At 54.9% G+C, this 12,427-nt stretch overlaps 1 protein-coding gene across 1 annotated transcript; it reads left to right on the top strand.

The window, feature by feature from the left end:
* The first annotated feature begins 227 nt into the window (after positions 1–227).
* On the top strand, positions 228–2,656 carry CCR7 (C-C motif chemokine receptor 7). The gene is made up of 2 exons (XM_018084570.1): positions 228–272; positions 1,592–2,656. The coding sequence occupies exon 2, from the start codon at positions 1,715–1,717 to the stop codon at positions 2,654–2,656; it is 942 nt and encodes a 313-aa protein (XP_017940059.1). The 5' UTR covers positions 228–272; positions 1,592–1,714.
* The last annotated feature ends 9,771 nt before the right edge of the window (positions 2,657–12,427 follow it).

Raw genomic sequence — 12,427 nt, 5'->3', positions numbered from 1 at the left:
TCTCTTCCAACCCAGACTGTTCCCTGGTTCTGTGAAGCTGGAGGGAGCAGACTCATGAGACTTCATCCGTGCTCTGACAGTAACTTGTGTGACCCTGGGTTATCCTGTTGGCATCTTCACCAGGTTTTGATTTCCCCAGCTGTGGGGGCTCTGTTTTTTCGAACTGAGAACCACGTGGAAAGCCCCACTGAGCCACTAACTCAGCATCTCCTTCTTTCCTAGGCAAGAAGCTAAAGGTCACCCTTGTTTTCAGCCTGCCGCTCGTTTTTCAGGTAAGATGTTTTTAACAACATTTTGAAATCCAGCTGCTCTGTGTTGTGGCTAAAGAGAGATCTCAAAAACTCAGAGCAGCCACCCACAGCCCCAGAGGTGTGTGGGGACAGGGCTGCTCACCCCAGGATCCAGCCGTGGGAGGTGGGAGGTGAGAGCAGAGCCCTGCTAGAGAAACACAAACAGGAGGAACAAAACCAAGGAGGGAAAAACAGTGGCACAAACGCTGTGATTTTCAAATGGCTGTGGCTGTGAGAGTCCCCTGTCAGCCCCAAAATGAGCATTTCCAGGACAGACAGGAGCACCCTATGCTGACAGTGGGGAGCAGTTGGTTCCCTGCTCCCTGCAAATCCCTGGTCAAGGTGCCAGGCTCCGACCAAGGGCTGTGCTGGAGAGGGATGTGCCCAAGGAGGAAGAGCCCAGCATCTTCCTCTGCCCATTCCTGCTCAGAGTCACCCTGATCAGGAAGGAGAACCCCAAGCACGGAGCTGTGCCATGACCTGCTCCCAGACTGGGGCCTGGCCCTGGTGCCTGCAGTCCCAGGCAGCACCAGCCCCCCCAGGCCCTTGGGGCTCCCTGAGGCTCAGGCAGAGCCGAGCAGCCCGTTCTTTTCCCTTTCACTGCTGGGAGGATGTGGTGAAACCAAACCTGCCGAGATGGCGAGCACAGAGATGCTCGTGATAACGGGGGGGTATCCAGGGGAAACCTTTCATCTCTGTGAGATGGGGAGAAGGTTCTGGAGACTAATAAGTCACAGAAAGCAGGGCACAGATACCACAGGCTCCCTCTGCCCCACAGCTTATGGCAGTGTAGGAAGATGAAACAAGAATAATCAGAACTGAAATCAGGGGCCTGAAGGAGACGCCGGTACCACGTCTGCGCCGGCACAGAGCAGCTTCCTGCTGCACTCACTGCATTTCCTCACCGTCCCACTGCCACCTCTGTTCATTTTTGATTTAGCTGAAGGATGTTTTATTTCTCACATTTGACCCACCAGCCAGCTGTGTACACACAGCTGGAGGCGGGCCCTGGAACACTCTGGAAAGCTGCCACACGTCTGAGGGTTTTGCAGGTGTTACTTTGGCTGAGCACTGAACATTTCTGGTGGAATTCCCACTTGGAGCCCCCCAAAAAGCCCCAAACCCCCCCACACACTTGTGGGAAATGTTTTCAGCCACAAGGCCATGCCAGCTCTGTTTGTGATGCTGGCACAAGCCAGCTCTTGGGAACTCCCTGAGGCTCCTCTCCAGGCTCCCTTCCCGGCACGGCCACGCAGGCACCCGGTCCCATCCCAACACTCGTCTCTTCTCTCCTGTTGTAGTTCTGTGCCGGGGACAACGTCACCGATGACTACGACTCCAACAGCACCATCGACTACAACCTGTTTGAGACCCTGTGTGAGAAGAAGGAGGTGCGCTCGTTCCGCGCCGCCTTCCTGCCGGCCATGTACAGCCTCATCTGCTTCACGGGGCTGCTGGGCAACGGGCTGGTGATGCTCACCTACATCTACTTCAAGAGGCTGAAGACCATGACGGACATCTACCTGCTGAACCTGGCTCTGGCAGACATCCTCTTCCTGCTGACCCTGCCCTTCTGGGCCGCCAGCGCGGCCACGCACTGGCTCTTCGGGAAGTTTGCCTGCAAGGCCGTTTACTGCATCTGCAAAATGAGTTTCTTCAGCGGGATGCTGCTCCTGCTGTCCATCAGCATCGACAGGTACTTCGCCATCGTCCAGGCGGCCTCGGCCCACCGCCTGCGGCCCCGCATGATATTCATCAGCAAGGTGACCTGCGTCATCATCTGGCTCCTGGCCTTCATCCTCTCCATCCCCGAGCTGGTTCACAGCGGCGTGAACAACCTGGAGACCCACCCTCGTTGTTCCATCATCGCTCATGACCTGCAGACCTTCAACACCGGCATCAAAGTGTCGCAAATGGTGTTCGGCTTCTTAATTCCCCTGCTGGTCATGTCTTTCTGCTACCTCGTCATCATCAGAACGTTACTCCAGGCCCGCAACTTTGAGAAGAACAAAGCCATCAAGGTCATCATCGCCGTGGTCATTGTCTTCGTCGTCTTCCAGCTGCCCTACAATGGTGTCATGCTGGCCAAGACCATCTCGGCCTTCAACCAGACCAGCTCGTGTGAGGAGAGCAAGAAGCTGGACGTGGCGGACGACGTGACCTACACCCTGGCGTGCTTCCGATGCTGCCTCAACCCCTTCCTCTACGCCTTCATCGGCGTCAAATTCCGCACCGACCTCTTCAAGCTGCTGAAGGAGCTGGGCTGCCTGAGCCAGGAGCGCCTCTGGCAGCTCACCAGCTGCCGCGAGAGCAAGAGGTTCTCCTTCGCCATGGAGACAGAGACAACCACCACCTTCTCCCCGTGAGCCGAGCCCCAGGCACGCTGGGGCCAAGCTGGAATGGTTCTGAACACTTCCTCTATTCTGAACTCCCGGCAGAGCAAAGCCTGCCAAGCTGCAGGGAAGGCGAGAGGAAAACCCAGGAGTCTCCCCCTGGGGAGAAAATCCAATAGAATTGTCACTAAGAGCAAAGCAAGGGAGAGGTGGTGAGTGTACAATTTCTCCTGCCGTTTCACCTTTAGTTTAGTCTTTCCCAGTCAAAATCAGAAATGCCCAAAATAGAACATTTTCCCTAAAAGCAACAAATACCCAGAGAAACAGACACTGGTGCAGCAGAAATGTTTGGTTTGGAGCTGAGCTTCCAGGAGCATCACCCTTGCTTTGGATGTCACTTTTAACAAGACAACCCGTTGCTCTGCAGCCCTACAGAAATGCCCCTTGCACCGAGTCAGTCCAAGGCAAACCAGCACCCACAGCCTTTGCCTCACCCTCGATCCAACACACAACACCAGCTGTGGAGCACCCAAGCACATGGCTCTACTCTGCCTTCCCCCATCAGAAGCCAGAAATGTCTATAACTAATAACAAATCCATACAAATTGTAGCCACAATTTCAATTACTTTGTACAACACTGTGGCCACTCGTAGGTTTGTCGGGAAAAGCACAAATCCCACTTCACTTCTGCCTGTATCCTGTTTCCGTGCTATCACCTGCTGGCTCCAAGAGACAAACATGAGGGTGGGTTTTCTCCTTCCCCTCCCAACCAATGTGTCCTTCTAGCAGGACTTCAGCTGCCTTTGAGGTCAGATCTGTGTTTCACTCATAAGCTACTGGGACGTGTTTTGCCTCGGTGCTGTCGGCACCAACTAAGACGCCGCTCGCCGGGGTTTGATCTAAACACAAAGGACAGTCATGTGTGGAAAATCCCTGCCAGGGCCACGGCAGCTGAACAGCAGATTGCCATGGAAAGTCTGTCATGGAAAGTCAGACCTTGGAAGAGGCCGGGCTGTAATTCCAGTTGGCGCTTTCACGGGAAGAGCGAAGATTCCTGCTGACAGATGACCACCCTGGGAAGCGCCGCCGCCGTGGGACAGCTGCACGTCAGGGGGAGCTGCTGCAGGGCCTGTGCAGCTGTTCCTGCCCTTGTCCTGGGGGCTCTGATCCCACAGCTCTCCCACAGCCACTGGAGAGAGCTCTCAGCCAGGAGCCTCTCCCAGGGCTGGCGGGGGAAGCCTGTCCACGTTCCCCTGGACACACAGGGCCTTGTGCAGCAAAACACTCACTAAACAGACATTCATCCTCTTTTTCAACACACAGATCCATCGGCAGTGACACAGGGAACTCCGTGGACTGCAGGTTGGAAAGCATTGCCTTAGGGACACAGGGACTAAAATCAGCCTTACAGACCTGCCTGCCACCATAACTAAATCAGTTCTTCACAAACCATTTGGATCTGGGGTATGGCATTTTGCCAGGGGCTGGGATTTGGGAAGAAAGGATGTTCTGCTCCCTGTTACCTGTCTGTGTTGAACTGCTGAACTCCTTTTCTTTTACAATGCTCAGGTGACTGCACAGAAGTGCTGCTTCTCTGTCACATGGAGCAGGGGGTGACAGCTGACACTGAACAGTCATTTGTCCTTGGTTTGTTCCTTGTCCTCACTCGAGCAAGACACAGCTCCTGAGAGCTTGGCCAGAGCAAGGGACAGGCCCAGCACAGGGGCTTTGCAGTTTTCCTCATCAGTAACAATAAATTCTTAACGAATATTCAATATGTAAAGCTGCTTTACACAGACAAAGCTCAATCTGTTCATGAATGTACCCTGAGAACACACTGCTGCCACAGAACCTTTCATGCAGAATCCATTCACCTGATCCAGCGAGGAAACTGCTCCACCAGCACACGGAGCTGGACTTGTCTCCTGTTGACAAAAGCCATTCCCCTCCTGCAAATGGAGAGGTCTCCAGGTCTCTATGGGCCACAGGACAACACGCAGCTGCTTCCAAAAAGAGATCCAAGGGCATCATGTGGGACAGCTGGTGCCTCAGTGAGGCAGTGGCAATGCCAGTGAGCAGCTTTCCTTGTTTAAATTTAATGGACAGAACAAATTTGCATCTGATTTAGATGAGTCATGTTAACATCGGCCTAAGATCCCAACTCAAGGCTCCCCACTGATGTCTGAAAACTGACTGTATTTTGCTATTTGTGAAAAAATAAATTATAATGATTTAAATAAAATATCTTTAGTTTTCCATTGCATTTTCTCCATCCTTCTACAGTCCCTGTCACCTCCTTTTTGTCCTGTCAGGAGCTGTTTGATCAGCTCAGCCTCGTACCGGTGCTGCCCTGCAGGAAAGGAAGCATGTAAAATAAACTAAATAGAAATAAGTTGGTTTACTCTGATGGATTATACTGGAAACAAGTCACCAGCAGGTTAAGGAGTCTTTATTTTAACTATTAACCCACCTGCCTTAACGCTGCTCCACAGCTGGATATACGTGATGGCTGCTCACCAATGATTAAGGGAAAAGCCTTTGTGCTGTATCATTTTATTGTTCACTTTTAAATTAAAATTCAGCAGTAAAACACTGTTACTGTGGGAATTGCCACAGGGAGAGGCAGCAACCACAGCTCTGGGGGGATGCAACCCCCCCACAGCCAGAGTGAGAGTAGGAACTGCGACTAAAACAGGCCAGTGTGGCTCCATCAACGTGCACACAACGTTCCTTCCCGACCCACTTGTGCCTCCAGGCACTCAGGGATGACCCACATCCTTTACAGAAAGGGTCTTGTGAATTGCTACCACAGAGTTGAAGAGGAAGGACCTCAGAGAACAGGAGCAGACACGAATCCTGACAGGTGAGTGCCAGGGCTGAGGCCCATTTCTGCTTTCACTGAGCGACAACGACTCACGGTTTCTCCCGAAAGAGAAAGCACGAGGTGAGTTTCAGCATCTGGCCCAGAGGTTCAAGAAGAAAAGGGCCGCAGGTTTGCCATAAACTACATAAAAGTAGAAGAGACAGCAGCCACCCAGTCAGTTGTGTGGAGTCTGGGTGGTTCCTGCAGTCCCTTTTCCACGTTATTGGGGGAAATCTTCATCACTTGGACTCCTCGTTGCTCTGGGTAAGCGTTGCTGCTGGACATTCCTCCTTCCCTGACAGTTCCTTATCTGTGCACATGGATGTTTTTAAGTTATGGCTTGAAAGCCCTTAGTGCCAAGTGGATCTGGGCTGGGTGAGAGGTAAACTGGAACAAGGAGGTGGTGAACTGGAACTGGGGGAGTTGGCAGTTGCTCCCACCCATCCCAGAGCAGGCACTGGTGTGTCCCCCTCCCTCCTTGTGCTGTCCCAGGTGCTGCTGCTCCCCATCATTTTACTGCTGAATGACCTGATTGATGGGAAAGGGAAGGGGAAAGTTCTCCAGGCAGGGCTGTGGTTTCTGATGTGCCTCCTGGGCAGCTGCGGGAGGGAAGTCCTTGTCACCCTAAGAAAGAATGAGCTGGAGATGAGAGAGGCAAACCAACCCTAAAAATACTGCCCGTGGGTGATGAGGAAGGGTGGTGGCAGGGCTGCAGCATCAGAATAGCTGAGAGGGGGCCATGGCTTCCTCCCCACTGCTCCTTTTACAGGGAAAAATAACCCCCACTCCTGTTCTGGGGTGGAGGTGTCACACCTCAGGGGAGAACTTCTTGTACAGCTGCCCTCCTCCCCAGCTTGCAGAGCTGCCTCCCCCAGAGGGGACAGTGGTGGGGGGGTTCTGTCCATCCCAGTGTCACTGTAAGATGGATCTGGGGAAAGTGAAGGCAGCTGAGATCTCACCTGCCCCTTGTCTGTGTCATCATAAGCAGCTTCATGAGCTCAAAGCAAGTAAATCAAAGGGTCTGACCAGGACTTCTTATGGATTAGAAGGTGGCAGGGTCAGCTCAGAGCCAGCCGTTGGCAAGAACACACAGCCAGATTATGAGGAAAAATAACTAGAAATAACAGCACCGTGCTGCATTTAATGACAGCAGCACAATCCACTCCTAGTCCACCTTACAGCCCGTCCTGCTCCTTCCCCAAGCACTAAAACAAGGCAAAACGTCCCTTTGCAGAGCACTGACCTGGCTCTGTGCTCACACCATGCGTGGGAGCCCTCCCGGCCTCTCGCGAAACAAAACACGACTTCACGTGCTCGAGTTTGGTGGAAATCGCCCCTTTCCCAGCCCGGCTCTGACAGCTGCCGACCTGCCTCCACCCAGAGCCACTCCTCACGTCCACTGAGCCCCCGGCTCTGCACGGCTGAGTGTTACCCGGGCACGGGAGTCGAACCTCGGTATTAAACCACCACCTGTCGCTGCCACAGCTTGTTGCAAAAGCCTCGTTCAGGTCTGAGCAGGGAGGGAGCCTTTGGGCTCACCTGCTCCACGTGCAGGACGGCTGCAGAGCCACCTCAGGCACAGCTCTGTCGCTGCTGAGCCCGTGCAGCTCCTCCGTGTGCGCGCAGGAACCGAAACTTCCCTTCCTGCTGCTTTGTTTTTAGTTCAATTGTCTAAAATAAGATAACGAGCAGAGAGTTACTTTCCTTTCTGTGCTGCTGAGAGCCCGGCACAAAACTAATTGTTGGGTGACTTTGGGCTTTACTGGGAAACCCGTGTGAATGCAGGGCAGTTCTGCAGGAGAATCATCCTGCAGGGCAGGAACAGGCCAAGTGTTCCCAGTGGAATGGACAAAAAGGCCTTCCAGGATTTGGAGTCTGCCCGTGCTGCCCCGTACCAAAATCAGACCTTCTCCCACCGATTTCCAGCTCCTGCATCCTGCAGGTTTTCCCCACAGCTTTGTGCCTTCTCCTGAGAGAATCTCCCATCTCCATGTGAAGCTCAGCGAGCAGACACACGTGTCCAGGTGTGCACACGTGTCCAGGTGTGCACACGTGTCCCAGCAGCCCTGGTTTCATACTCTGGGGCTACAACAGCAGAATCCAACCCTGCCGGGGCAAAACCCAACCGCCAGAGCTGCACAAATAGAAACTCATGTTTTCAGGGGAGAGTTGACTGATTCCCTGGGAGATAACATGTTTTTTTCAAAGTTTTGGCCACACCGAGCAGTGAGAACGAGCCTCAGCCCCTGTGCCAGGGCGGGGAGGGGGAGAGGAAAAACAAAGCTCTTTGTGGATGACTAACCCAGGCAGCACCATCGCTCAGCTCCGAGGGCGTTGCACAAGCCCCTTTGAAGAGGTTCACACCTTCCCAGGTGGGTCCTGGTGGGTCACAGGGGAGCAGCCCACAAGGCTCCTGCTCAGACTTCACCCCCCGACCTCGTGCAGAGGGTGGGAGCCGTGGAGCTGGACCCCCAGAGATGTGGCTTCCACCAGACTTCGGGGGATTGCAGCAGAGCTGGAAAGGCACCAGATCCATATGAGACATCCAGCTGTGTTGCCAGCAGCCCCTGACGGGCCTCCACACCTCTCCCCTCACGTTCCAGCGCTGCCTGCGCAGCCCAAACAGCCGGAGGCGTGAGGCTGTTTTGGAGCTGCACAGAACAACCAACAGAAAGGTCTCCCCAGCACCACAAACAAGCCCTGAAAGGCTGCCAGAGCCTCCTGCCTCCCCTGGGCAGCCTCTTCAGGGCACTGCATGGGCTGTGGCCACTGGACGTGCCAGAGAAGGTCACCATGGAATCACAGAGTGGTTTGGCTTGGAAGGGACCTCAGGATGGGGGATCACCCCCAGGGCCACTTGGGCACAGAGACGATGCCCCAGTGAGAGATCAGCTCTGCAGAAGAGCTGCTTCCCCCAGGGGGGCTCCTGGTACCTGCCCACCCCATGGACCTGCTCCCGAGCCCTGGCAGGGGAATGAACCCCCTTTTTTAACATCAGCAATGCAAAAGGAGCCTTTTGGGTGACCCACAATCCACCGTCCCCTTTTGGCTGTGGCCATCCCTGGTAACCAGCAGAGACAGAGCTGGACTTTTTCAGGAGAGCAGGGATGTGATCTCATCCCTGTCCTTCCCTCGGAGCCACTCTCCTCTCCTCTTGCCTTCTGTCACAAGTTCCCTCCTCTTGGGAGAAGGATCCCAAGCAAACCCCTCATCTCTCCACGGGTAACCAGGACCCCGCAGTGCTTTCCTTGAGAGCTGCTGACACCATGTGGGAACGGCTGGGAAGTGATCCACAGACACTCCACCTGCCCTCCAAGCGGGGACTCCTGCAAAAACTCGGGAAAACTTACCCCTGAAGTAAAGGTGTGGGTTCAGATTGTATCAGTGCAATCACAATTAATCCCTCCATGAGCAATCAGGCCAAATGGTACAGTTGTTTCACTTTGGTTTAATTTAAATCTACTGGAAGTGATTTGAAAATGGCTTTGATTCACTTGATTTTTCCCTCTGGATCAGTCCATGCCTTTTCCATGTGATTCCAATAATCCATTCCCAGTGCTAAACTTCATCGCTGTTTCTTACATCTTCCCATAAAAATCACATCCCCCATGGATCATCTTCCACTGGCTTCATGCCCAGAATACCTAGAGAACTCTGAAAAACGTGAAAGGCCTTTTCCAGCCACCTCCTGCCACGTGGGACCCTGTGGGAAACTCCGGTGCAGCTGCTCTGGAAAAATCCCAGCCAGGATAAACGGGATTCGTCAGGCAGCAGAAGATGCTTTTTTTTTCTCCAAGCAAATTTTTTACAAACACACATTTTTCCTCGCGGGGCCTCCTCGTGCTTTTCAACCCCTCTCTCACCCCGTGAGAGCTGGTGGCTTCAGCTTCCCAACCTGAGCTGAGGAAGGTGCTGTTATCACAGCACCACCTTCGATGGGTTGATGACTCAAAGAAGTGTCACCGATGTGCAGGTGGGGACGAACGTTACAGAGGTGTGAATTCTGCACCCTGGGGAAGCCACAGCTGGCAGAAGTTGGGACAGAAACTCTCACAGCAGATGGGCCCCCGAGGCTGCCGGAGCTCAAGGAGTGTTTGGACAGTGCTCTCAGCCACAGGGTGGGATTTTGGGGTGCCCTTTGCAGGGCCAGAAGTTGGACTCAATCCCTGGGGACGCTTCCAACTCAAGATATTCCATGATTCTGTATTTGTCAGAAAAGAAGCACAGGAAAACTTACAGAATTTAGTGCAGACATGTGTTTATTTCTGGCACTTTTTTGGGGGGAGGGTGGCCAAACCCCTCAGACACTCTCTCTGCACCTCTGTGCTCCTCCCAGCTTAACTCCCCTCAACTCACCCCCAAACCTGCTCTCTGCAAAATGAAACCTCCCTCGCTCCACACGGGTTTATCTGCTCGGGTTTTGCCTCTTTCCTCTAGTTTGCATAGTTAAAAAAAGTCCTTTTTTGTGGCTTCTGCAGAAGACAAACGAACAAAAACAACCCAGCTCGCCCCACCTATGCCACTGGCTTTTACCTGCGAGGGCCAGAGCCCACAGCCCACCCCCCCAAACCGTGTGGAGGTAAACACTCGGTGACATCAAACCTGTTACCAAGGAGAGGCTTCCCACACCCCCGTGCCAAAACACTTCGGTATTTTGCTCCCCGAGGTGCTGCCCACGCGTCTCCCCCGCACGCCACAGCACCGGGCTCGGAGCCCACGCACCGTTCTGGCCTTGAGGTGCTTCCCAGAGAGCACTGAAAACCGGGAGGGGCAGGGAATTCCTGCTGTTTTCTAAGGAACACCCGGGCGGACCCTGAGAAATCCGGGACAGGATCATAGAATCATAGAAACAGCTGGGTTGGAAGGGACCTCTGACATCATCAAGTCCAACCCTTGATCCGCGACCGCCGTGGTTCCCAGCCCATGGCACTGATGCCACATCCAGTCTCATCCTAAAAACCTCCAGGGACGGAGAATCCACCCCCTCCCTGGGCAGCCCATTCCAATGGCTGATCCCCCTTTCTGTAAGGAATTCCTTCCCAATGTCCAACCGCGAGCGGGCCATGGTTGGCCTTTGCCGCCCGGGGTGGGAGGGTGAGCCCGGGAGCAGCCCGCGGGCCGTTCCGGTGCCGCCGGAGGTGACGGTGACGGTGACGCGGGGGCGCGCCCCGGCCGGCGGTCACGTGTCCTCACCTGGGGCGCGCGCGCGTCACGTGTCCTCACCTGTGCTCACCTGGGCGCGCGCGCGCGGTCACGTGTCCGACACCACCCCCCCCCTCCGCTCCGCGCGCCCCCTGGCGGCCCCGCGGGCCCGGCGCGGCTCCCGCCGCGCTGGAGGGACCCGGAGACCGGCGGATCCTCCGCATCCATCGGCACGGCCTGGAGAGCCCGCCCCGTCCCTGCGAGTGTCCCAGGCCACGCTGGACGGGGCGTGGAGCGGCCTGGGCTAGTGGAAAGTGTCCCTGCCTGAGGCTCCTTCCTTTCCACCCAAACCAGTCCGCGATTCCACGAACCCAACCCGCCGGTGCAGGACGGTGCTGCCGGCAGTGAAGCTGCAGCAGGATGCAGGAGCTGCAGCTGCCACCGGGATCAAGCCCCGATTAACCTTTTACATGCTTTCTTCTCTGTATGACTTCCCAGAAAAGTTTCTGGATCTGTCTGGGAGCTCCAGGCTGTGTCGCTCTGGGGTGAGCAGAGCAGTTGGTGCCCTTCAGTATTTTTGTTAAGGGTCTAAAAGCTCAGTTTGGTACTCGGATGTCCTCCTGGCTCCCAAGCAGACACTGTTCCCACCTCTCACCACTGCCACAGGGAGCAGGGAATGCCCAGGAAATCCACTTCTTGGCAGAAGTCGGCAGCTTCTCCTTCAAACACAGCCTTTACCAGGTAAATCCTGGTGCCTCATGTCCTGTCAGTGGCCACCGAACACAATTCCCATTCCTGCAAACCAGGAATGACAAAGAGGGAAAGCCCAGCTGGAAACCAGGAGGGGGAAAGGAGGTTTTTGTTGCTGTGGGACCTCCTGAGGGTCTCAGGGCCCTTTGGAAATGGGAGCCAAGCTCCCAGTGTGTGTTACAGAGGGAGAGAAGCAAGTCCGAGGTGATGCTGAGATGTGAGCAGAGCCCAGAGCAGGGCAGCTGTTTCCAGTGTCACGAGCTCGTTCCCAGCCCCGTTTTGCTGGCACAGCCCGTGGCACTGGAATTCGCAGGGACGGAAGAAGCAGCACTGCAGCACTCGGGTATGGAAATGAGCCGATAAATAGAGCATGACCCGCCCGCGGAGCGCGGGAAGGGCACTGCGGTGCGGAACAGTCGGTCCCTGGGAGCTGATCCCTTCCTGGGAGCTGATCCCTTCCTGGGAGCTGATCCCTTCCTGGGAGCTGATCCCTTCCTCGTGCCGCGGCTGCAGAGCTGGAACACCGTGGGTGATCCCCGGGGAGGGGCAGAGGGGGGACAAGTGTTAATTCACAAACATGCAAGGAAACAACAAAATCCAGGGGCAAACCGTCCTGGTTTTGTAAATACTGAGCAGCTCTTTGGGGTTTGTGTCCTGTTTTCCCACGGCACGTTTTTGTCATGAGAAAAGCACTGGAAATTCCTAGGGGCAAAACAAAAATGAAAGAGGCTGCTGTGTCACTCCTGGCCCTGGGGCAGGCCCATCCCTGTGTCCAGGATCCAGCCCCAGCAGTGTCTCATCCAAGAGCTCCTCTGCAGAGGAAGATGCCAGTGTCACCTGGCAGAAATGGGATGCTGGCAAGGCAGAGCAGAAGATTCCCAAAATCCTCCAGAGTGGTGCCCCTGACCCCAGGTTTCCTGACCTACCTGCCTCTGTAGTTTGCCTGGAATTGCAGATCTTCCTCTGCTCTGATCCATTGGAGCTGTGACCCCCAGGGATGTCTGAGAGTGACAGCCACGACAGCCCTGGAAGTGCAAGTGAGCTTTTT

Source organism: Manacus vitellinus, unplaced genomic scaffold (assembly GCF_001715985.3).
Source record: "Manacus vitellinus isolate BGI_N305 unplaced genomic scaffold, ASM171598v3 scaffold_72_pilon, whole genome shotgun sequence".
NCBI lineage: Eukaryota > Metazoa > Chordata > Aves > Passeriformes > Pipridae > Manacus > Manacus vitellinus.
This window is presented reverse-complemented; position numbering and strand designations above follow the sequence as displayed.